The 26,141-nt window shown below is 38.6% G+C and overlaps 1 protein-coding gene across 1 annotated transcript in view; it reads right to left on the reverse strand.

Moving 5' to 3' along the window:
* ADAMTSL1 (ADAMTS like 1) overlaps positions 1-26,141 on the reverse strand; it is a 392,524-nt gene that overhangs the window by 102,797 nt on the left and 263,586 nt on the right. The window contains 1 exon segment of the mRNA XM_044657022.1: positions 8,171-8,381. Within this exon segment, the coding sequence (XP_044512957.1) occupies positions 8,171-8,381 (211 nt within the window).

Genomic DNA, 26,141 nt, shown 5'->3' on the forward strand with positions numbered 1-26,141 from the left:
AAAAAAAAAGAAACCCAGTTATTCAATTAAACCCAACACCTGGCATTAATTAATGCCTACTATGGCACATAGTAGGAACCGACTCTATGTTTAGCATTGTGTTAGGTGCTGGGATTAGGAAGACAAAAATGAAAGAATTCTTCTCCTAAAGGAACAAACCTTCTACTTATTTTCAAAAGGCTGTGTTGTGAGCCCTCTTCACTTTCTATACTCTCTTGGTAACCCCATCAGTTACTAATATGCTGAGATGATAAACTCAAAATACTGATGAGGATACCAAGAAAGAGGAAGCCTAATCTTGTCTCTTAGCCCCAGTCCTGCAACATCATGGTTCATTGGATATTTCAAAAGAAATGGCACAAAGACATATGAAACTCAACATAGCCAAACTCTTTCCTTCCAAACCCATTCCACTTCCAACTGTCTCTATTGCTGTTGAAGGTACCACCACGAACTTCCAATCTGTCAGATATATAACCTTGCCCTTATCCTTAAATCCTCATTCTCTTTCACTACATATACTCAATCAGTAGCTAAATCTTACTACTTCTACCTCCACAAAATCTAAAATCCAACTCTGTCTTTCTGCTTATATAGTCTTCACTGGATTTCAGACCCTCACACCTCTCAGGTAGATTAATGCAACAGCCTCCTAATTGCTCTCTCTGCTACATCTCTTTCTATTCCAGTCTACAGCTTACATAGTGGCCAAAATGATTTGTCCTTAAACTGACCCTGTCACACTTTCCTATTCAACAAATATTAGTGACTTTCTATTGCTTCCGGGATAAAATATAAACTCCTCTATTTAGCTTTTAAATCCCTTCCTAATTGTAAGGAAAGTCCAGCCACAACCTATCTTCTTAGCCTTGTATATTTCTCGCCTTCCTATATTGTGTGATCTGGCCAAACTGCCTCCTGTTCTTCACACAGGCCATCCACCCTCCATCTCTGTCCTCCTTCCATTCCTGGAATGTACTTCTACTTCAGAGAATCCTTTCCATCCAAGCATAGCTTCAGTGTCACTATTACATGACTTTTCTGGTTCCATAACAAAAGTTTTGTCCCTCTCTGAGTACCTTATGTTTAATAATATTTCTTCTCTTTACATATTTTACTGTATATTCTTGTATGTGCACTTGTTTCCTCATCAGAGTGTAATTTTGCAAGTGGAGATCGTTTTATTCTTGAAAGCTGTAGCCCCAGCAGCTAGCACAATTCCTGAGACATACTAGGTACTTAATAAATCTGGTTGGTTGATTGACTGATATAAAGGAAAAATAGAACACATGCAAAGTAGGTACAAAATATATTTAACAAATACAAGATAATATGTGGTCTTTATGTTGAGTTTGTGTTGATTGCTAAGAACTGGAGGGATGGGGAAAGGATAGGAAATAGCAGTTACACTGGGTCTTTGAAAGTAATAAGGGGTTTCAAAAGGTGGGATTATTGTCTTTAAGGAAACCTAGTAGAATGATGGTCCTGTTTAGCTACTAGAAATCCCAAGTGGCCATGGAGGGCACTTTTAGCACTACAGAAATAAACTGTTTTTTCTTTCCTTTTGTTTCTTCCACTCCCTCCATCCCTTTCAAAAACAATTTCTATTCAATGATTAATGTGATCTTTAACCTTTGATCTCTGCTCAGGAGACTTATATTGTGGCTTTAAAAATGGTCTTCTCATTTTCCTTCTGAAATACACTTTTGTAAACAAGATAAACACACTAATGGATTTATTCCCAGGATAGAACATTTTAAACTGCCTCTCACTTATATGAAGCTTTGTTTTAGTCACTGGAATGTGACACTGATGACTATCAGGATTTGATCTGCCAAGAACTTCAGAGTTTTATCTCATTTGATCCAATGGAGGAAAAATAGGAAATGGAAACATAACTGGTAACCATTTGCAATTCAATCATTGCAACTTTCTTAAAATTATGCTTTCACATGCTTGCACACAGACATGCCAAATTCTAACCCCAGGAAAAAAAAGGATTGTAGGGAAAAGGCCATGGAATCCCCCTTATGAGCCAAGGAAAGAGCTAGGACTGGGAGGTTATTTCTCTCTCTGCCCAGATGCATGTAACATTTGTGTGTAGGACCAGTGGACACCAAGCGGTATATAAAACATAATTTATGTGAAGAAGCACAAACGACTTTGGAACACTTTCCAGTTTATTTGATGTTGTTTCTTTTGGCACTTTCCAACCATCTGCCCCTTCCCATAAGGATTGAGATTTTATACAAAAAAAATGAACAAAGAAAGAACATTAATGAGTTTTGGGGAGGTGGAAGGTAGAGGAGTCACAGTAAGCTGGCTTCCAAGTTCTTTCCATAAATTACTGCTAAGTACTGAAAACAAGGAACTCGGTTTGCTCTCCTTAAAAAGCCTGTCACTCTGTTGCTAATTGGATGCTAAGTGAAGCAAACAACTAGCTCTATGTCCAGAGCAAGGGAGACCAGAGAAACTTTTCTTTGGCCCCACTTAGGACAACTATACCCTACTAGGCAAAGTATTAAAGGACATATTTTAGGAAAATCATGGAAAATCTGAAATATATTCAGAGGAAGGTAAGCCCTAAGGGTCGAGATCTCCTTCTCCATGGCATAGAGGGTTTGGGCAGAGACAATGGGGATATTTAGTTGGAGAAGAAGGGAAATAACCACCTTCAAGTAAATGAAGGCCACCATATGGAACAGGAACCAGACTTATTCTACTTAGCCCCCAAAGTTAAAACTAGGAACAAGGGCTAGAAGGTACATTAGGAGAGGTAGATTTAGATGGGAGAGTGGATAGAGTGCTGGACCTATAATCAGATAATTATCAAAATTATCAAAAAATATCAGTGCAGATAAAGTCAGATGGCATAGCTTTAAATCCTGGTTTGATTACTTAACTACCTAAATGACCTTAATTAATCAATTAATCAATGGGCATTTTAATAAATGCCTACTATGTGCCAGGGGCATGTGGCTAGGCAGGGGAGAAAAAGTAAAAAGAATAAAACAACCCCTATTTATAAGACAGTAAGGAAGACTAATATACAAAATATTTTAATTTCTTTTCATAAACCAACCTCCTCTCATGACTAAAAATATACTTCCAATATGTTAGGGCTAAAAAGACAAAGGTTATCACACAGACCCAGATGATGGAATAAAAGTGAGAGAGAATGACTACAAGGAATAGTAGAAACAAAGAAAGGTCAGATAGCAACCCAAGCTAAAATTACAGTTCTGCATCATAGACTCCTAATTATTTCTAAAACAGGTTTGTGTTTTAGTCTTCCTTCTTTCTCTCCCAATCCAAGTATGAGTAAATGTTGGATATTTGCCATTTGTCAAGTATGAGCTTCAAAGAAAACAAAGGAAGTGACATTAACATTTGACAGATGGTGATCCATACAATTTATGCTGCCTTTTCTCTGGGAAAACCACACACAGATTGCCCTGATAACACTTGTGTCCAGCCAAACACTGTGATGCGGCTTTTGTCCCACTGAAAACTCGGCACTCACCAAAGCAGTCGTCTGTCATATTTTAAATGGACCCTTCAGACATCTCACAGATTTTTTTCCCTGTTCCTTTGCACAAGAAAAAAAGAAAGAAAGAAGGAAATTATAGCCTGCGTGTTGAAGGATGAGAAACTCCCAGGTCTATACACTCTGGGTCATAAGCAGTGCCTAGACAGATAAATAGGAAAGAAAGGAAGAAAGAAAGATTTAGACATCAAGAAAGCAATAACTTGTTGTGAGTGGTATACTACGTACCCTCATTCTAACAAGGATTGTAGTGAAATCCAAAACTCAAAGACAAGTGTGTTGTTAACAGCTGTGGTGTGAATAAGAGAATGTCAGCACTCCAATCTACTGCACTAGTGTCCTGAGATAAGAGCCAATTAGCTAAGAATTGCTTCAGAGTTACTGTTGACTTACTCTGCCAAACACATCACATAAAGGCTTGTTTTCTTTTAGTCTTTTAATCAAATGGTCCGGGGAAGCTAATATTGCTGGATAAATCTTTTGGAAAGACTTACTGATGACCTCTAAAAGCTAACATGATCTTATTCTGCATTAATCCCAGGGCGCTGTCCTGGGATCTTTTCTCCTGTCTCTCTTCATCTTCTTTCCCTGTGATCTCATCAGTTCTTAACGTGTTTAATTATCAGTTCTATCCAGAAGAATCCCAGATCTAAAAGAATTTTTGCTATGGTCTCTCCTTTGCACTCTAGTGCACATCAACTGCCTATTGGACATTTTCAACTCTGTAGTCCAACAGACATTCCAAAGCAAAGCTCGTGTTCTCCCTGCTATACTCCCCCACACCTAATTTTTCCAGTGCAAATTTGGTTATTTCCCATGTTTCACTCTTCTTTCCTCTCCATATCTATTCTGTTGCCAAGTCTCATCCATGCTTCCTTCATGGATCCAAAAAACCAAATATATATATATATATACATATATATGTATATATATATGCTACTTCTCAGCTCAAGAAGCTTTATGAAATCCATAATGATGTGCTCTCTATTACTTCTCATATCCAATACAACCCCCTCGATTGATATTTAAAGCCCTTAACAATTTAGCTCCAGCATACCTATCTAGATTTAACACATATCACTTCTCAGACCATTTCATATTTCAGTCAAACGAATCTACTTAGTGTTCTTCCCACACAATACCTCATCTCCAATTTCCATGTCAAAAGCTTGACTGTTTCCTACTCCCAGACTAGAATGTGCTTCCTCCTCACCTCAGACCTTTAGAATCACTAGGTTTCTTTAAAACTCAGCTTGAGTTGAGTTTGACATAAAACTCCCCTTCTGCTTACTCCAGAAGCTAGTGTTCCAGCCTCTACCAAAATTATTTTGCATTTATTTAGTATATATTTTAAACTTATAAATAAAAACACATTATTTTTTTCTGATAAAATAAAACCTGTTTTAGGGCAAATACTTTTATTTTTGTTTTTGTATTCCCCAGGACCCAGAACAGTGTCTCATCTATCATAAGGGATTAATAAATGTTTGTTAAATTGAATTGAAGTCTCCCAATAAGAACACATTCTTGTCTTCTAGCTGTTTGGTAATTTCCATCAGAAATTTGTCATCACTGTCTTCTGTGGATGAAGTCTGTAATAATGTACTGTGGAGAATAATTTCTGTTTTGTCTTCCCTTCTTCCTAACTCAGATGTTTTTCACCAGGGTTTCCTTCCTTAAGGGTCATGGAATTTTGGACTAAAACTGTCTGGACATAATGTTGTTCTACTGTCCCATCTACCTGCCAAATTCTTCCGGAACAAAGTGTGTCTTTCCATTAATATATTTAACTTAAGGGTATTTCTTTATCAAAGCTTCATGAAAACTAGGTTTCTCTCTCTCTCTCAGTGTCTCATGTTCATTTTTTTCAATCATTTCTGCCCCTGTCCTTGTTTATTCCTGAATGTTTCCATTACTATTTTTCTCTCTGAATTATACTTCCTAGAAGTATTCCCCTCTTCACTTCTATCTTTGATTTAGAATCACTAGCTTTTTCCATGGTGTCTGGTTTAGTCACTGGGTCTGGGAGCTCTTCTTCTTAATGAATTTTCATTTTAAAGTCCTTCTTATCAGTTTAGTATATCTCCAGAAAAAGACATCATTCACTAGTATGTCTACTTTGGCTAAGAACCCACCATTCTTTTGTTGTTGTTGCTACCATTTGTTTTTATTTTTAAAAATATATACTATATAACAATAATATATATATATATGATTTGTTATAAATGTGTAATAAATTATAATATGTTTTCCAAGAGAAACAAATTTTCACGTTAGCTATGTCCAAAAATCTATCTCTCATTCTTCCTTCCCCTTCCCAAGAAGATAGGAAATATGATACTGATTATATATATACCATCATTTTTAAACTTCTCAGATTGGTTCAGAAAGCTAAATTCCATTCTTTGACATTATCATCTCTGCCACTTGTTTATTGCCTGCCTCTTCTTCCCTCCCTCCTTTCCCCTTTCTTCCTTCTATCTTAGCATGAATATTTTGTATTGGTTCTAAGGCAGAAGAGTGGTAAGGGCTAGGCAATGGGGGTTAAGTGACTTGCTCAGGGTCATATAGTTAGGGAGTGTCTAAGGCCAGATTTGAATACAGGACACCCCATTTTCAGACCTGGCTCTTTATCCACTGAGCCATCTAGCTGCCTCACTTCCCCATCTTTCTAACATAATTATCTTCAATTGGGAGTAGTAATAGAAAACGACATTTGCATCTCAAAGCTCTTCAGTTTTTTACCCAATGGCTTCATACTCTCTAAAGATTCTTTTTGGCTTCCTCTGGCGCTAACATAAATCAGTATTGATAGTTATCATATTGGATAAGTTTTGGGAAATTCTCTATAGGTAACAGGTACTAAATTTGGATTCACAAGACTTTGCTATTTGGATACTCTGTGGCTTCCCCCAATGAAATATAAGCTTCTTGAGGGCAGATACTGTTTCATTTTTATCTATATTTCCAGGGCCTAGCACAGTGCCTGATGTGTCGAAAATTCTTAAGAAATGCTGAATGATTGATTAGATTGGATTTATTAATTGATTAAAGCATGTATGGGGAGATGCACACATTTACAACATTGTTTATTTACAAGACTGGAAGGAACATTAAAGATCATTTAATCCAACCCTCTTCTTTTTCAGATGAGGAATCTAACAATTATAAAATAAAAATGATAGAATACGAATCCCTCACATTCTCTGATGCTTCATTGAAGTGTGAGCATCATCTTAAGTACTCAAAAGCATTGCCACTGGACTCCAACTCTGGGACATTCTACCAAAGTGGAATGATCTTGAGTGCAGACAAGCAATATTCTTTTCTAAGAGGCAGTCTACCTAAATTTAAAGAACTTCAGCCTTGGTAGCTTGGCCACTGAATGATGATTTTCTTCATCAGCAACAATTTATGAAGATCACCAAGTAAAAGCCTGAGATTGGCATTTATAGAGAGAATTCTACCCTGACAAAAGCTTAGATCCTTGAAGTGTTAAAATAAGATGCATAATTATTGACCAACTCTGGAAGTGTAAATATCACACAATCCCTGGAAGTCTTTCAACTATACCTGCTATCTATCTATCTATCTATCTATCTATCTATCTATCTATCTATCTATCTATCTATCTATCTATCTATCTATCTATGAAATTTTTGGTTCTTTGGGGCTTCCCCAGGCAATTTCTGTTCTTAACTGCCTATCTGTCATACTGTAGATGCTTTCTGATGTGTTACATTGATTCCAAGAGCAAAGGCTATGATAATATGACTTATTCAGGCATTTTTTCAGTCATGTCTGACTCTTCATGAGTCCATTTAGGATTTTCTTGGCAACAATATTAGATTAATTTGCCATTTCCTTCTCCTGCTTATTTTACAAATGAGGAAACTGAGGGAAGCAGGGTTTAATGACTTGCCCAGGGTCACACAGCTAGTATGTGTTTGAGAGTGGATTTGAACACAGATCTTTCTGACTCCAGGTCTGTCACTGTATCCACTCTGTAACCTAACTATCCATAGAGATCAACACTAATCCATCATCAAAGAAAAAAAATCAAATGAATTCTTTGCTAATGTAGGGTAATCAGTTCCAATTACACAGAATTTCAGAGTCAGAAGGGATCTCATAGGTCATCTACTTCTACAGCAGAATTCATATCTGAACCAGGATTCCCCCGTATGTCATATGTGGTCCTTTGGCCTTGGATTGAAGATCTTTAGTGAAGGGAAACTTCCAAGGCAAACAATTACACTTTGAATTACTCCTACTTGTTAAGGAAGATTTTCCTTGCATCAAGTTGAAATTACCTTTTCCTACCTACAATTCCCATCTATTACTTTTAATTATTCCCCCTCTGGCCAACTATGAGTCCACATGAGTCCACAACTTCCACTTTTTTAAAATATCCTTTCAAATAAGGGAAAAGTTAGCTATCATGCTCCCCCTACGTCTCCTCTTTCCCATCTTTATATAAATCCCCATTCTTTTCCATCAGAGAAGTAGGCTATTCTAGCTTGAGTGTTCAAAAATACATTCCTAGATTTTCAGCAATCACCTAAATCAATCCAAGGCAGGAAGGAGATCATAGCAAACACTATTCTCATCCCTAGTTCTCACCTGTTGCCATTCTGTAGGGTACCAGGCTGGTGGGCAGTTGAAACGGTTGCAAGCTTGTACTATGGTGGGCTTGGGTTTGTGGCACAGTTCATCCGCCAGCACCACAGTCTCGTTCATCTCTCTGGAAAGTAGGTGGGAGCAGAAAACATCCCGAGTCTGTAGACCGACTCCACAGGTTAAACTACATGGACTCCACTTGCCAATTTCCCACCTAAGGAGAGATCAAAGAGGAAGAGGAAGCCTGAATTGTCTGTGGAGAAGTTTCCCAAACCTGTCATCATAAGGCTGAGTGGCTGTGATAGAATAAAAACTCTCATACTTAAATGTGTGCAAACTGAGTAAGAATTAAACTGAGGGTCTCCTTTTTAGACTTAGTCCTACCCTTTCCCAAAATTTGAAATAAAACATATTAGCAAACATTCACTAAATCCTGAATAATTATCACCACTATTTTGCTAAATTAAAGTGATTTTTCTAGAATTATGAAGGGATTAAATTTCAGGGCTCGGTTGGGCACGCAGGGGGTGAACAGGTCTTCCTGATCACCTTTCTAGTCCTCATTCTCAGCAAGGTAGAAAAATCTGTGCTTGTTTATTCTTTGGCTTCAAAGTAAAAAAAAAGTAATTGGCTCCAAATCTCCTCAAATTTTTACTGTGGCTCAGAACTGTAGCCCTGTCTTATGTACAAATATCATCACTGCCTGGTACTGGATAATGTAACTGAAATGAAGGCTACTAAATACATCAGTTCTTTGAGGGAAGAATTAAATGGAGAGGAGAGTCTTGTTATCTGGAAAGACCTGTCAAGCTGAGAGCCTAAATATACTTGTTTCAAATAACTGTGGTTTAAAGAAGCCAGCTAAGATGAAGTGAAGGGCTAGGAAAACAAAACAAATAAAAAGAAACAATCTTGCTTTTCCCTCTTGATCTCAACTTCAGAAATGATAATGGTAAAGATAAAGCTCAGTTTCCCTGTGGTTTTCCTTACATTGTTTTAAAGAAATCAGTTTACCACTTGAGATTTTCAAAGCCTTGCCTACTTACTTGTCTAGGCTTGAATAATGTGCCAATAGGACATGGCCTAGAAGATCCTAGGAGATGTAAGAGCAGGAATAGTAAGAACCAATAGCCTATGGCTTCTCATTTTACTATCCATGGTCAGCTTTTTTTAAATTTTATTTTATTTTACGGTCAGCTTTGAGAAGAGTTTGGTGGAATCTCTGGCTTGCAGAGATTTTTCATCAACCCACAAAAAATTTCCTTGTCCTCATTTACCCAAGTTGCCAGCATCCTACCCTAGTCTCTCCCTGTCTATTGTTTATGTTGTTACTGGACTATGGAGAACCCATATACTTCCTTGGGAATATACACTGAAAGTGTCTCCACTAATATTCACAAGTCTTGAAAGGAGATGATGAATGGCTGATATTTTCCCTTCCTTCTCTTGACTTGTGATTTTATAGCTGTAAGGAATACCTGGTAGGGAAATTCTCTGCGACAAACAGATCTGAAGAGTTACTTGAGGGTACTAAGAATTGCGGTGATGTGACCAAGGTCACAAAGTTAGTATGTATGAGAAGTAAGACTGCAACCTTTGTCTTCGTTGCTAGATTTCTCTTGGACTCTGGGATGTAATTTGTAATTTTCACAGTTCACAATTTAGGGAAAAAAGCCAAACAGAAATAAAACCTCCCTCTTCCCCCTCTTCTTCTCAAGTTAAAACAAAACCCAGGTCCAATATTGATTCCTTACTATAGAGCCATATCATTCAGAAATTTTTATAAAACTGCTTTATAAACTTGAAAGACTAAACCAACATTGTAGTATAGTCATCTCTAATAATTGATATTGATATCAATTGATATTGTCATTTTGGAATGGCAAAATGGAAAAAGCAACTTGGATCAACTCTCAGGAGGCTCAAATTTGAATTCTATCTCTTTCTTTATGAATTTCTGCTACTTTATCTGTGTGTGATCTCTGGCAATTCCCTTCCCCTCCCTGAGGTCCAGTTTCCTCATAAGTAAGATGAGGATTGGTCCTCTAAGGCCCCTTTCAGCTTCAAATTCTCTGATGCTAAAATCAGCTTCCCCGTTGCCATCTCCTACAAACACAATCTGACCACTGAGATTGATTAATACTCTTGCTTTTGTTGTTTTTGAAAGCAGCCTGGTCACTTGGCAGCCTGCTAGACAAAGTCAGAATGTGGTCTCCCTGACAGTGTCTCTGGGGATGAGTCTCTCGGTTTCCTACAAAGACACTGATCAGAGTTTGCGTGGGCACCAAGTATCTTCAGCAGCTGACATGTCTCAGTGGGACATGTCTGAGTTAGGTGTACAAAAGGAGGAATTTTAGCCTTCTAGGAGAATGCCTTTGGACACAGAACTCATTATGGGAGCTGCCAAAATTTCTTTTCTTTCAGAGTGCCCCCTAGAGAACTCTGGGTGAGGCTTGACCCTGTATCTTGCAGGAATTCCACCTTGCCATTTCCATGTTACACTTCCACAAACTCATCCCTTATTATTGATAAAAATGCCCATTACTTCTAATGGCAGGTCACAGCTAAGCAGCCCTCATATCCCAAGAACTTTCCCTTGGCTCCTGGGTGAGAAAAAGAGCCCATTATTTATTTTAAAAAAATTTTAATGCTGTTTTTGTTTGAATAAAGAAGAATAAAACACTACTATGAACACATACTTCTTGGTTCACAATTAGGTTTTCCTTTCCTGAGTTGTCAGTATGAAACACTGGCTTGTTTATAGCTTCTCTTACTGTTATTGCCTAATAGTTTTTAAAAATGCTTATAAGTCATTTGTTTTCATTGCAATTCCTCTAGTAGGCAGGTAACAAGTTAGGCAACATTTGTGGAGGGGTTCCATATTAACGAGTAGAAAAAAGAAAGGAAATAGTAGATGGGTTCTTGTCCAAAAACACTAATAAAGTAACATGTCAACCAGTGTGTCTGAGTATGCAAATAGATTATGTTGATGCTGTGGGTATAGGGGATAAAAGAGCAGAATGGGATGACATTTGTAAAGGAAGGATTCCTTGAGTGAGTGAGTTCTGAGCTAGGATTTATTTGAAAGAGGAAATGGCTAGATGAACCAAGGCAGATAACTGGTAACTCCTCTGAGTCAATCAATCATTTATTGAAAATATAAATAAACTCAATGATGAATGAGGCACCATGGAAGATATAAAAGAAATATATAAGGCATGGTTCCTATCTGCAAGTAGCTTACAATCTCTATGAGGAGATATAATCCATAAAATAGCAATGAATTATATTATATGGAAATGGAATTTTTGAGTCAAAAGGAAGTCTAAATACCACCTAGCCCAAAACACTCACTGAAGAAATGCAGAAAGAGAAGAAAACACATAATTAATAGGTAAACTGTGTTGTAACAGACTAAGTATGTCAAGAGTTTAGAGGACAGGAATATCAGTGAAGACTGCTATGGGCAGAAAAAACTGATTGGATGAGATGGATATTAACGGGAACCCTAAAGGAGGGGAACCCTTGAGGAAAGAGTGGAGGGGAATGTAGACTTCCCTTGGGTTCAAATAAAATTAATTTTACAAGTATGGGTCAAAAGTGGCATGGATAGATAACAATTCTGATCAAAATATTTGATGGTTTTAGTGAACTTGAAAGCTTTTATTGACTGAACAGTATGATATGGCAACCAAAAAAGCTAAAGTAATCTTGAGCTTCATTAAGACATAGTATTTGGAACAAGGGAGATAGTAAGATCAGGAATTTAGAGCTAGAAGGGCATTTAATCCCTCCCCTTCATTTTTATAGTTGAGGTAACTGAGGCACAGAATGATTTAATTGAGTGTCCAAAGCCATGTATAGGGAATAACAAAGCTGAGATTTGAACTCGGTTCTTCTGACTCCAAATCCAGTACTTTTTCTAACTGCTTTCATGGGATACTTGGCATTCTGTTTTGGCCCCACTATATCTGGAATATGATAAATCACACCTTAGGAGGAACATAGGAAAGTGCCCAGAAGAGAGTGACTTCAGGATGGTGTGAAGTTTGTAAATCATTTCATAAAAAGGTTTTCATTGAAGGAACTGGCAAAACTTAGCCAGGAGAAATCCCACATTAGGAGGGGCAATGACATTGTTTAGTCATTCAGTCATGTCTGACTCTATGTAATCCCATGGACCATAGCTATCTATGGGTTTTTCTTGGCAAGGATACAACAGTGGTTTGCCTTAGAGTTGTTTTAATATGCATTTCTCTAATCAATAGTGATTTAAAACATTTTTTCATATGACTAGAGATAGTGTTGATTTCCTCTTCTGCAAATTGACTTTCATATCCTTTGACTACTTATCATTTGGGGAATGCCTCTCATTTTAATAAACTTAACTCAGTTCTCTGCTCAGTATATATCTGACAAATGATGTCTTTATTAGAGAAACTTGCTATGAAATTTTTTGATGCTATATCATTGTCTAGGGTACCTTTTTAGCAAAATACAGTTTTCTTGACTATTTCTTTTGATTGGATTGTATGTCTTTCTGTTTGAAGTGTATCTCTTATAAATAACATAACTTTGGGTTCTGGTTTGTAATCCATTCTTTTCTCTGCTTCCATTTTATGGGTGAGTTCATCCCTTTTACTTTCATAGTTTTCTTTCCTGATATCTATATAGTCTCTTTGCCTTATGGGGAAGGTTAAAGATTTATCATCTGTGGTGATGAAAGAGTTTTGAGTTCTGATTGGGGGGGGGTAATGAAAATGAGATTAGACTAACAGGTTTAGAATTTGAGGTCCAACTCCCTAATTTTACAATTGAGGAAATTGAGATGAAGGTTAAATGACTTGTTCAGGGACACTGAGCTAAGTGTCTCAGGCAGGATTTGAATCCAGGTCTGCATAATTCTAAGTCCAGCACTGTTTCCCACATCATCTACCTGTCTTGTCTTTTAAATTATTTTTATGTAGAATAGGCCACACTCCTTTCAAATGATAAACCTTTTTTATTATTATTTTTTTACTATTCGTTGAAAACTTGGTACTTTTTGGTTGGATCATGATCTTTCTATCTCTTTACTATTGTGCCCTTCTCTTGCACTAGAAACAACTTTTGCATAACTTCATGTCTGTGAAAAATATCAAAACAACAACAAATTTGTATATTTGGTGTAAGCCTTACTTAGTCAAAATTGTGAAGTAAGTGGACTCCATCCCTTCTTGGGAACCACTTTGGACTTTTTTGGATATCTCATACTTGGCACCCAGACATTTAGGAATTAGAAAGACCTGAGTTCAAATCTGACCTTAAATAAGTTCTAGCTAAATGATTCTAAGTCACTTTAAAAATTCACTCTCTGTCTTATTTCCTTATCTGTAAAATAGGCATAATAATAGCACCTACCTCCCAGAATTGTGATAATAAAATGAAATAATATTTGTAAAGCACTTTATAAACCTTAAAGCATTGTTCAAAGGCTAGCTATCATCGTCATCATTATTAATGCTCACTCCTGGTTAACTAGGGCCCCTACTTTGCCATTTCCATTGCCTCTAGGAAGTACTACACGCTCCTGATCTATTACCTTCCACCACATTGTTACTTGGGTGACAATGGATTAAAATATAGTCTGGATTCTTTTGTGACTAAGATGTTCTGGATTTAATTCTTCTTAGAGGTAGGGTTATGGGCTAAACAATCTTTGCTTTTACACTTGGGATTGTATCATTCTATCTGGAGCCACTGAATCATTCCATTGTGGAGGAGTGGGACAAGTATTACAAATCTACCAAGAATAAACAGGCTTAAAAAAAAAACAACAACCTTTTACCTTCTGTCTTAGCATCAGTTCTAATACCAAAGAGTGGCAAGTGCTAGGCAATTGGAGTTAAGTTACTAGTCCAGGATCACATATAGCTAGGAAGTGTCTGAGGCCAGATTTGAACTCTGGTCCTTCTGACTCCAGGCCTGGAGCTCTATTCACTGTGCTCCCTAGCTGCCCTTCTATGACTGCCTTTGAACAGGTCTCATAGGAAGTGTTTAGAACGTGGAAAGCACCCTGGATTTCCTTGCTGAAGCTATAATACTTTATGAAGTCTCTTTTTCCTTAAGAATTCTCTTGAGTAGTTTCAAACTTTCCCATTTCTACTGTGAACAGAAATCTAACTGCTTAGGAATTTATTTTCAACAGTCTTCCTTTTCATTTGGAAGACCTGAACTTTGGAGGGGAAGTGTTATCATTCATGTCAGGACTTAAATCCCCAATTCCAGGCCCTCCTTCATGATCTCCTTCCCTCCTTTCCATCACCACAAGCATTCTGGCCCTCATATTTGGCAGGGCTCGGAATTATGTGCAAATTTACATCTGCCTCCATGCCTGGGATCGGGGGGAAAATCAGGCAGAAGGTTTAAAACTCCAGAAAAGCCTCACTGCCTCTTTCTCTTCTGGTCTCCACGAATTCTTCTGTGCCTCTGAATTTTTCAGGAGAAGCCTGAGTTTCTGCTCGCCTACCTCCTAGGCATGAAGGCTGAAGTTCATTCGACTTCAAGGCTAAGATGATTTTGGCCTCTCTGAAAAATCTCTATGAGAAGAGAGGGGAAGAACGGACGAAAGGTTATTGCAAATATCATTGAGAGCCCTCTAGTCCATTCTCCACAAAATTGCAACATTGGTATTCCTCAAGTGCATGTGCCTGGCACACAGTAGGTGCTTCATGAATGGTTACTGATTGATTTTTCTGCTTAAGAAGATTGCTTATTGCTTCTAGAATAGAGCATAAATATGCATGTTTGCCACTTCAAGTCCTTTGCCATCTGGATTCAGATTATCTTTGCAGGCTGAGCTCACATTCCTAGCCCTATTTGTGTTCCAGCTAAGCTGGTCTGCTTTTACATATACAATATTTTATGCCTTGGCACTGACTATCTGACATGTCTGGATTGCTATTCTTCCTCACCTCTACCAAGAGGAATCCCTACATTTTTTCAAAGTATAAGTTCAAAGACCTTAACTTAACTTAACCTTTTGTTAGAGCACTTCCTTTCCCCACCCCAAATAATAGCAAACATTTATATAGCACCTACTATGTGCCAGGCACTGGACTAAGCACTTTACAATTGATTTCTCATTTGATCCTCACGATAACCCTGTGAGGTAGGAACAAAAATTATCCCCTTAAATTGAGGCACATCGTGAGTAGGTCAGTGACTTGCTCAGGCTGGATTTCAACTTAGGTCTTACCAATTCCACATCCACTGCACCACTTATCTGCCCCAAACCGCTCTGCATTTACTCTGAACATATTTTGTATACACTGACCTATGTACAAGCTAGTTTCCCACAAAGAATATTGACTCCTTGAGGTTGAAAATGGTTTTGTTTCTGTCTCTGTAGCTTCGGTACCTAGCCCAGGACCTGCCACACGGTGCTCAAGAAAAGTTGGCTGAATTGGCCTTTTAAATCCTTTCATGTCATCATGGGTGTCAGTACCAAAGTGAGTGAGGAGAGGACAAAGTCTTCTGCCTGAGGACGGAGTACCACACAAATGCTAGCAAAGCAAATCCCCAGGGCGATACTGCCATAAATCCAACCGGAGCCCGGGCAACGGAAAGCAAAGGACAGAGTCATTTTCCCAGCGGAGATTCTCCTGTCTCCGGTGTTTGATATGTGAAGAGACAGGAGAGGAAGCCAGCTATTGATGCATTGTGTGATTAATTCAGCCATTGCATGGACATAGACACAGCTGCATGCCTTCCCTTCACAACTGAAGAATGTTTCTGTTCACACAGGTGTCAGGTGTTAGATGGGAGATGGTCCCAGCCAAGGCTCTCTCCACACTGAAAAATGTTTATGTGAAAAATAAAATTGAGGCCTCTCACGTTGTTTTCATGTTTAACCACATAAAAATGACCAAGAAATTATTTTTAACATTTGGTTCAAAGGTCCCTGGGGGTAGAATATATTTGTTTCTCTTTGATGTTTCATTATCACAGGGTGATTTAAAGGGACATTATCAGGCCAACATCTGTAAGTTATTAAATCCTTGCGTTAGGATTCAAATTAGGTTATTAAAAACCATCCATTGTTTTTGATTATGATGTGCATTTCTTTTTCAAAAAGAGCTTTTATCATCTGTACATCATTTATTACCTTATTGTTCTACATTCTAGTGAACTGACTTAAGGATTAAATCCCTAACTTACATTTAAGGTATAACTTTCTTTTGTTGAAGAATATATCTTTTTTTAATTAGCTTAGATTAAAATTGATCTTTAGAGGTATTTAGTGATGGGATGTTTGCCTATCCCTTGCTCCGAACAGTGATCAAAAGACCAGGTTATAGGACCATAAAAACATAGATTTAGAGCTGAAAGAGACTTTGGAGGCCATCTAGTCTAATGAGTTCATTTTACCAAAGAGGAAACTGAGGCCCAGAAAATTTAAGTGACACCCCAAAATCACAGGGGCAGAGCTAGGATTTGAAGCAGGATTCTCTGCTACTAAATTCATTGCCCTATTCCTTCTATCACACTGCTTTCTAGGCTTGCAATAACAGAACATTTTGAATTCGTGTAGTATGGCATTCTCCCTTTCTCAGGATAATTTACAGCCATCTCCTGGTTTTCAGAAGGGATTCATCTCCACTCCCAAACTATGGAAACCAGAAGACAAAAGTCCTAAGTGCTTAGGTTATAGCACTAAGAATATACATTCTGATCTCTTAGGCACTGTTCACTATCAACAAAACCACATGGTTTTCCAGATACTGTCCAGGATATGATTTGACTCTAATCTACCCTCAGTTAATTTCATGTGAATTCCTAATTCACTAAACTCATTCATTTATGCTAAATTACCAAGAACTGATAAAAAACACAGACATACAAACACACACGCATGCATGAATTTTGTGAATGCAGCTTTTTTCTCATTCTCCTCTTCTTTCTCCTTCTCCCAGCCTTGACCTCCACCTTTTTATCCTCATAGGGATAGGAATGCTTTTCTTTAGCAGCATTTCTAATTTTTCTCCTGTTCTTTCATAAAATCAGGATGCCTGTGTATATGCACAGGTTTGCAAAGAGCAAACATTTTCTACTTCTGGCTCATCACCCTCTAACATGATTAGTCATGCCATATTAATTCCTGGGATGTCAAGTTAAATTTGTGGATTTGGGGCAGGGGTGATTATGGGTATACCCTATAGAACAAAACCTGACCAATATCATTTCATAAGGAAGTTGTTAATTTATCATAATGAAACTCTGAGCTAATATGGAGAAACTCCACTACAGCTTTGTCAGTATTATCGCTCATGCATAACATTGTTCCTTTGGAACTAACCGTCCCTAGAAAACTTTGGCCTAATTTGTGATTTTATGAACTAGTTCATGATATCAGGAGGAGAGGCACCATGGAAAAATGGATGGACTATTGGATGGGGATTTGGGAAGCCCTAAAAATCTTGCCTTAGATACCCACCAGCTATGTAATCCTGGGCAAATCCCCTCTCTTTCAGTTTTAAAATGAGGATAATAATAATACCAACCTCATTGGGTTGTTGTGAGGAAAAGATAACATATTTGCAAAGCACTTTGCACAGTACCTGGCACATAGTAGGCACTTAATAAGTGCCTGTCTTCTTCCTTCACCCTATATGTCTTTAGTTATTTTAGCAGTTTCAGACAGAGAGCTCCTCTTCATGTTTGTTTGGATCCAGGATGACTCTTCTTGACTACTGCTTGAAGCTCACATGTCTCCCACTTGAGTCTGGCTGGATGCTAGCTACCACCTTGACTAGCCTGGAAACAATCTTAATCTTAAGGAGGTTCCCCCCCCCCTTTTTTTTTTTTTACTTCAGCTCAATTTATCAGACCAGATTCTTGGCCTCTAGATCCCAATCAGCAAAAACAAACTGCCATCTCTTGATAAACCAGAAAGAGAAGGATGAAGCCAGAACCCATTTTAGTGAAGAATCTGCCCCTGGATCTATGCAGCAAACTTGGGGATGGAATGAATGCCTCTTGGAAAAGGTGTGCTAGTGATGTCTCTGAGTGGAGGTGGGCACTTTGGATCCTGACGTTCTCAGGAATGACTGAGCCCTGCTCTACCTATTCTGCCTGAGAGTCTTACAGAGTTAAATAGAAGGAAGAAATGCTTTCCTCCCCTGCATACCAGAACCCCAGGAGCCTTGTAGCCCTTCCACATTTGTGTATTTTCCTGGCCATCCATTCCCTGAGGATGAGTGGCCCTGGCTGGGATTTGCAGGCAGGCAACTATGTATACCAAGAGACCTTCCTGCCAGTTGAAGAAACTAGCACTGTGTGATGTGACCTTCTGGGTGGTGTCAGAAGGAGGTGTTCTGTTTGTGGCCACAGCTAGGAGGAAGTTGATTCTCCCCAAGGGCCAATATAAATGAAAGGGATGGATATAGGGAGGAAAGGGTGGAGGAAGAAGTTTTTTCCTATGTTTCCAACAGAGAATTTTGCTTCCCAACATGAAGGGGAGAAATAAGTCGAATGCCCAGGGGCTCCTAAGGGTACAAGGGGGAGGGGAATGCAGTCATTTTGAGGTTGCTTGGAAAGGAACAAAGATATATTAAACCTTTTCAACTGAACTTGCAGCCCCAGAGTCCTTCATGAATAAATGGGCACATTAATTAGCTGAAAAAGAAAACCACTTTAGACATGGGTCTGTTCATGGACTGAAGTTTCCAGAGCTTCCAAAACGTGATCCTTTCAGTCTAGTAGCAAATTATTCAAACTCCAGGGCTTGCATAAATGTTTGGATAAGCTCAGATTCAGAGGTATAAGTGTACGGCAAGACAAAGGGAAGGAAAATTTACACATTGAAGGATGAAAAAGGAATGTGGAACGATAACATTATAACCCACAGTGCCAACTCTCAACAAATTACCTTTCTTTAAAAATTAATCATACTAGGAGACTTACAAGGCATCTCTACAAATACTACATGTACATAAACATACGGCTGCAACAGGGACAAAGGCCACCTGAAGGATTCTTCCTCTCAGAGCGTCCCCCTACCTTGTTCTGCAGAATTTCCCTCCAGGAGGAATTAGACATGTGAGGGGGAGCAGGAGAGAACAACACTTTCCTTTTCCCAGATCAAGGGAGGGGGCTTCCCAGCCCACATGTGGTTTTGCTCCACTCCATTGTGTGGCAGTTATATAGTCAACCTTCATTACATGAAAGAGAAGGCTGTAGTGTGAGTTCCCTGGATGTGTCTAAATGCTTTTAGCTGTTCAGTAAAACCACCCGGTAGGTACCACAAAAGGAAGAGGAGAGACTCTGAGGATGGTTGGCTCCCTGCTCCTGGTTTCATAGGAAGCAGCCAAAAGGCTAATCATAGCAGCACTCCCTGAAGTCTGATCCTTCAGTAGGGTTCTTCTAGTAAAGGCTCTTATTCCTTTATCATCCTTTCCCGCTTCCCCACCCCCTCCCCACCCCCCTCCTGTGGATCCTGGCATCATTTTACTTGCAAAAAGAACTTTGATAAATGGTATCTGTCTGGCCAGAGTAGATTGTACATAGATAAATCCCCTTCATTGTAACTGTTTCCTTCTGTGATTTTCCATAGCTTGGAGAAGCACAGGTTTAAGATTTTAAGAGCTCTGGGGATTGGAGAGCAGAAGAAGAGCATGCTTTCTAGTTTGGCTTTTTTTTTTTGTTCATTCTGGGGAAGGGTCGAAGGTAGGCAGGAACAGTGAGGTAGAGGAGTGAGGTTCCTACATAGAGATTTACAAATCTTTAAGGGATTTCCCCTCACACCATAGCTAATGCACCAGCAATGCATAGTCTGGCATTCCATGTCGCTAAAAAGCTATAACCTAACTTCCCAGATGGTCTCCCAAACCCATTCACAAGTGGCCTCCAGTTTCCTCCCTCACACACCCTCATGTTTCCTAAAGGAAAATTGTCTGTTTGGCATGGAGGACTTTGTTGGGGCAGAGAATAATTTTCCTGACTTTGCTTTTTCCTTCCCCAGCTTCAAAACTTGGATGACAGTTTCCAAACAAGATTTCTTTGTGATATTATTCTCTCCCTTTGAGTAAACCTTTTGAGGCTATTTACACAAGAAAACAATGATTCTTGGGACTGATAGAAAGCCAGGGTACTGAAAACTTGTGGTAAGAGCTGAGGGGGTGGCTTAAAAGGAGAAAGAAGGTTGGAGCTATAATTCAATATCATTTATTTATATGACACTAGCTTGAGTGAATCCAGAGAACTTTTAAGCATTGCCTAATCCGAGGGCTGCTGACCCCAGACTCTGTGCCAGGTGGAAGGGTGCCAGACCATTTGGCATTCATGGTCTGAAGTTGCTTTGGTGATCTCAATGCCTTTTTTCTTGTTCTGTACTAGTGCCCGGGGTTGCCAACCTCTGCCTTTTGCTGGTAATCTCTATTAAGAGGACCTGTTGGGGGCATCTAACTGATTTGCAAGGCTTGCTTTCCTTCCCTGTGGCTTTGCACAACATTCCTCCTAAAAGTGGTTGTAAACCTTGATGATACCCAACCTTTAGAAGCTGCAGTACCTTATCCCTTTTGTTTTGCTAACTAGAACTCATAACCCAAATGGGGTTGGGTGGGGCCATAAAGGGATGGTGTTGACCCAAAATAAACTCACAGGCTGTGACTACTCTTTCTTTTAGTTAACCCCCAGAGATGACCTATAGAGAGCCCTGAGGTTCTTTGAAGCACTAACCCCCACTACTCAAATCTCTAACTATAATATAGTCTTAATGGAAGGCTCTGATTATATGATTGGCTTCTTGAGGCTACTGATTCTCTTCAGGGTTCATAAAATATTTTTCTAGTATGTTTAGGATTTTTTTTAATGAAAAAAATTTATAGAGAAAATCATGCCAAAACAGATATGTCATTCATGAGGACTGAACAGTAATGTGAGAAATAATCAGTTAGATGATACTACCACTACTAATTGTTGATATTTGTGTAATGCTTTATAGTTGACAGAATGGTTTTCTTATAATTCTGTGAGGTAGATAATAAAAATATTGTTATCCCAATGAACAAATAAAGAAACTGAGGCCCATATTGGCAAGCAACTGTGCTACAAATTAACCAATGACCCTAGCTCTGTGTTGATGAACCTAAGGAACCTAAGGAACACATGCTTCTCCATGCACACCTGTGGACATTTCTCACATGACCCACCCCTCTGCCCAGCAGCACAATGGGAACTCTTCCTCCCTGCCCTGTATGGGGTAAGATGGGGGGCTCACATGTGGTCTGAGGGTTGCAGTTTGGGTACTTGGTCTCTAAAAGGCTTGCCATCACTGTTCTAGCTCATTCTCTGCCCCATCCCTGGTACCTTTCAAAACTTAGTCTAGGAAGAGCTCAGAAAATGACCCTCCATGGTAAGAGGATTCAAGAATAATGAACAGCTTGTTCTGTTCTATAAATTGTTTGTATTTGTTGGGAAGTGGGAGTGTACAGAGCACTAGGACCCAAATCACCATTTTACCCTTGCACATGGACCTTTCAAAGCTAACCTCAGTGCAGAAAGGGAGCTGACCAGCTCCATATTTGTTCTAGATTCACTGTCTCCTCCATTCCATTCACTGACTTTATATACTGAAGTGACTTTTAATTCACCAATTACTGTCAATGTTTAAGTCAGATATAAGTCACTTATTAAGTGATTACTATTCTGAGCACTAGATATTCAAAGAAAGGCAAAATAGCCTTGATTCACAAGAAGTTCATATTCTATTGGGGGAGAAAGCATATAAAAAAAGTACATATCAGAAATATATAGAGTAGATAAGCAGTACCTCTTCTCAGCTCACCAACTATAGGCTGGGGTTCCCAGAGGGTCAGTTGACTCCTACTCTTCATGTTCTAGAGGCAACTAGTATTGCTTCTAATACTGTTTTTGACAAGCCCCCACCAATGTGCTTCCCCCTGATAAATAACCAGTAATTTCAATTAGTAAAGTGAATTTACCAAGTAGGAATAGTTGATATGAAGCATTCTCCCAGTACAGGTAAGGTCCCTGTGAAAAGTGGGTTCAACCTTAAAGGTCAAAGGCATATATGCAGGGACCAAAATTGGAAAGAACACCAGATAGTCTGATTTTGGGAGTCTTTTTTTTTCCTTTCTGGTGTTCTTTTGAGGATCCCTTTAAGTGTGGCTCCCTGCTGGGGCTCCAAGGATTGGTATCATTCTACAATCCAGAGCTGACATTCTCTGTACCACTAGGAATTGCATTTTCTGAAGCTCCTTCTATTCAGTAACTATCTTTATCTGTCTGCCTTTTTCTGTTTGTCCTTAATTTGTCCTCATTCTACAATCCAGAGCTGACATTCTCTGTACCACTAGGAATTGCATTTTTTGTAATGTTTTAGGAGCATAGTCTTTCTGTAGCACTGGGTCTTAAGAAAGCCCCAAGCTAACTATCATCTATCAATTACTGCCATGAAACAGGTAGGTGTTTGGTTCATGCCAGTATCAAATAGGAGCGTCTTCTTGGGACTCCTCTAGCTATGCATGCAGATCGTAAGGATGCTATGAAGATTAAGAGGAATATAGCTTGAAAGGTTTCCTATAGTTTATGTACATGCCTAAAAATAGAAATCACCTGTATACATGTTTTACCTCCTATCCATACTACCAGGAGAATGCTAAACTCCTTAAAGGCAGGATTATCTCATTTTTCTTTGTAGCCTCAGAAGCTAACATGGCTTTCCTATAGTAGGTGCTTAATAAATATTGGTTGATATGAATGATTCTATAGATCTCTTTACTTGGCGCTGCTCTTATTAGGCATTGTTCATTCCACCTAGAAGAACAGCATGCTCCTTCCAATAATGACTTCTCACTTTTCCAGGGACTTGCTTTCTCCTGTCTTTGTTAGAACAGGAAATTAATTTTTAAAACAGGCTATTCAGACTTACGTTCTTTTCCACCCATACCTCAAGCCACTATTATTCTTAAAAAATACATTTATACAGTCTTAGATTAGGTGCTAAACCCAATTTGAATGTTCAGACAAGTGTCCCACTTTGTGGGCTTGGGTGAGAACCAACTGCCTTGTTTCTAATTTCAGGATTGGGATATAAAGAGCAAGCATCAAAAAAAACTCAACCATACTCTGATAGGCAAAGCATCCTTGAAGATGCATGATACTGAGGGGCCCTTTCGGTTGGCTGTGAACACTTGTTTAATTGGCTTTTGAATGGAAACTTCTTAAATATACCAAAGGCTCAGTAAATTTGGATTCCAGAAGTTCTGTGTTTGAATTCTTAGTTTATTATTTACCAATATTTGATGTGGGCAATGCCAATGGGCATTTTACCTGTCTAGATCTGAGTTTCTTCATCTGTACAATGAAAGGATTAGACCTCCTTTGTACCTCCAATGTACCATTTTAGCTTGAAAGCCTATGATCCAACCTAAGGCATGACTAAGGTATAGGCAAGACAATGCAAAGACTTTATTAGCCAGGATGTTAATTTGAAGCAAAGCCTTTAATTAAATCAAATTCAAGTTAGTTTACTTCCCCACCCCAAGCCCTCTATAATGTCTACTTCTCTTGTATCTTAGGAGTTCTTTGACAAGGATTCATACTTAAAGTTTGGGGGTGAGGATGGGGGGAAGGTGGGGAAGGGAGGGATTGTCGGGAGATGCTATCAAAGGATTCTAATATTCTGTGAGATTCCTTTTCTTAAAATTGTCCCAGGCTCTGTTGTCCAAACCAGGTCCAGAAATCAGAACAAAGATTGATAAAGTACCTAGAGAATAAAATACCTTCTTCTCCCTAACTGAGATCAATTAGAGACAATATTTGGGGGATCCTAGACTAGAGTTTCCCTTGGAATATGCCTAAAAGACCAGAAAGAAATAAAAAACCTGATCTTTAGGGGCTTAGCCAAATTAAAGCCGTGTCCCAAACCTCAAAAATGATCTAATCAAGGCTGACCATTAAAAAAAACTTCAATATTTTATAAAACCGAATTCAGCAAGAAGGGTTACAGTAAGATAGACTGAGAGAACAGAGAAGTAACTAGATAGAGTGGGTAAATTAATTCCTTAGTTTTGAGGAAATCATACTAGAGCAGCTGTTCTTAACTTGGGGTTCAAAGACTCCCAAGGATTTCATGGGTAGATTTCAAGGAGTCTTTGAACTTGGATGGGAAAATTATATTTATTTCCACTAAATTCTCATTGAAATTAAGCATTTCCTTCAATTATAATTTAAAAAGCAAAAACATTATTCTCATTACCAAAAAGGTCAAAACACAAAAAGGTTAAAAATACCTGCACAAGAATACATCCTCAAAATTATCATCCTCATGAGTGAACAACTTACATCTGGTTATATACAGGAGATTTGTGTTAATTAATGGGAGGGAAATGGAATAGTGAATCCTAAAATTACAGTAAACCTAAGTTTGACAGTTATGCTCTCAGGTTTCCTTTCCTACCACACACTCCAGGAAATTACAGATGTGATTTCTAAATGTGTGGGTGCTAAGGGAGAGGATGCTGGAGATGCAGGAAGAGAGGGAGGGGTGCGGGCAGAAATGAACAAAGGCCATGGATTCATGAATGAAATGGAATGAAGAGGAGGCAGCCAAGGCTTACTCTGTGGCAAGTCTAAACTCTGTGTACATAGGAGATAACACAAGATATGGCTGACCTTAGACTGGCACCATGACAGGGCTAGTATATTTGATAGGATGAATTGCCCTTGAACTATTTCTTGAGACAACTAGGTATAAACCAGTTATCTCCCTTGCTCATTTTTGTTTCTCTCTGTCTCTCTGTCTCTGCCTCTTTATCTCTCTGTCTCTGTCTATCTGTTTATCTGTCTCTCTGTCTCTCTGTCTGTCTGTCTCTCTTTCTCTGTCTCTCTCACATACAAATACACCATATCAGTCCAATGACCAATAAAAGGAAACCATCTCCCTCAAATTGTGCTTTTTCCTCCTTGGCTTATGAATATATTCAAGTCCTGTCTCATACACTTGCTAGCTAATATGACCTTGGGTAAGTCACAATTTCTCTGGGCCTCAGTTTCCTCATCCATATATTGAAAGACAGATTTCAAGGAGCCTTTGAACTTGGATGGGAAAATTATATTTATGTAAATATATATATATATATATACACACACACATATATATATATATATGTGAGGAGGCTGGTCTCTAACCTTTAAAATCTCTTCCAACTCTAAATATATGATTTAATATTTAATGATTCTATGTTAGGATAGCAAGCTTATAATTATAAAGATGTGAGTTCAAGTCCTGCCTCTGAAGCAGAAGAGTTGTATGACCATGGGAAAGTCATTTAACCATGTCTTGGAGACTCAAGTAACTCTCTAAGATGATCAGCTGTAAAAGAGTTGCAGTTGTAAAGGAAGTTCCCACCCTGGGAGTTCTCTTTATTAATGAAATTAAAAATCAGTTTCTCCACTTCCTCTTTCTTATTTGCTTAAAACTCCCAGGGAAGGCAATAATTATACTCCTGTGGTATACTATTCCCTTCAAAAGTTATATCAAAACTCACTGTTCCATTTCAGGAGCTCAGTAATATATATATATATATATATACATATATAGTTATAGTTATTGTTGTTTAGTCTATTTTTTTAAACCCAAACCTTCGTTCTTAGAATCAATACTGTGTACTAGTTCTAAGGCAGAAGAGTGGTAAGGGCTAAGAAATAGAGGTTAAGTGACTTGCCCAGGATCACCCAGCTAGGATGTATATGTGGACAGATTTGAACCCAGGACCTCCTATCACTAGGCCTGGCTCTTAAACCACAGAGCCACGTAGTTGCCCCTTTGGGTCTGACTCTACATGACTCCATGCACTTCTGTTCATGGGGTTTTCTTGGCAAAAATCCTGAAGTGTTTTGCCATTTCCTTTTCCAATGGCAAACAGAGGTTAAGTGACTTACCTGAGTCATCTTGGAAGTTTCTAAAGCA

This window comes from Gracilinanus agilis, chromosome 1, assembly GCF_016433145.1.
Source record: "Gracilinanus agilis isolate LMUSP501 chromosome 1, AgileGrace, whole genome shotgun sequence".
NCBI classification, from domain to species: Eukaryota; Metazoa; Chordata; class Mammalia; order Didelphimorphia; family Didelphidae; genus Gracilinanus; species Gracilinanus agilis.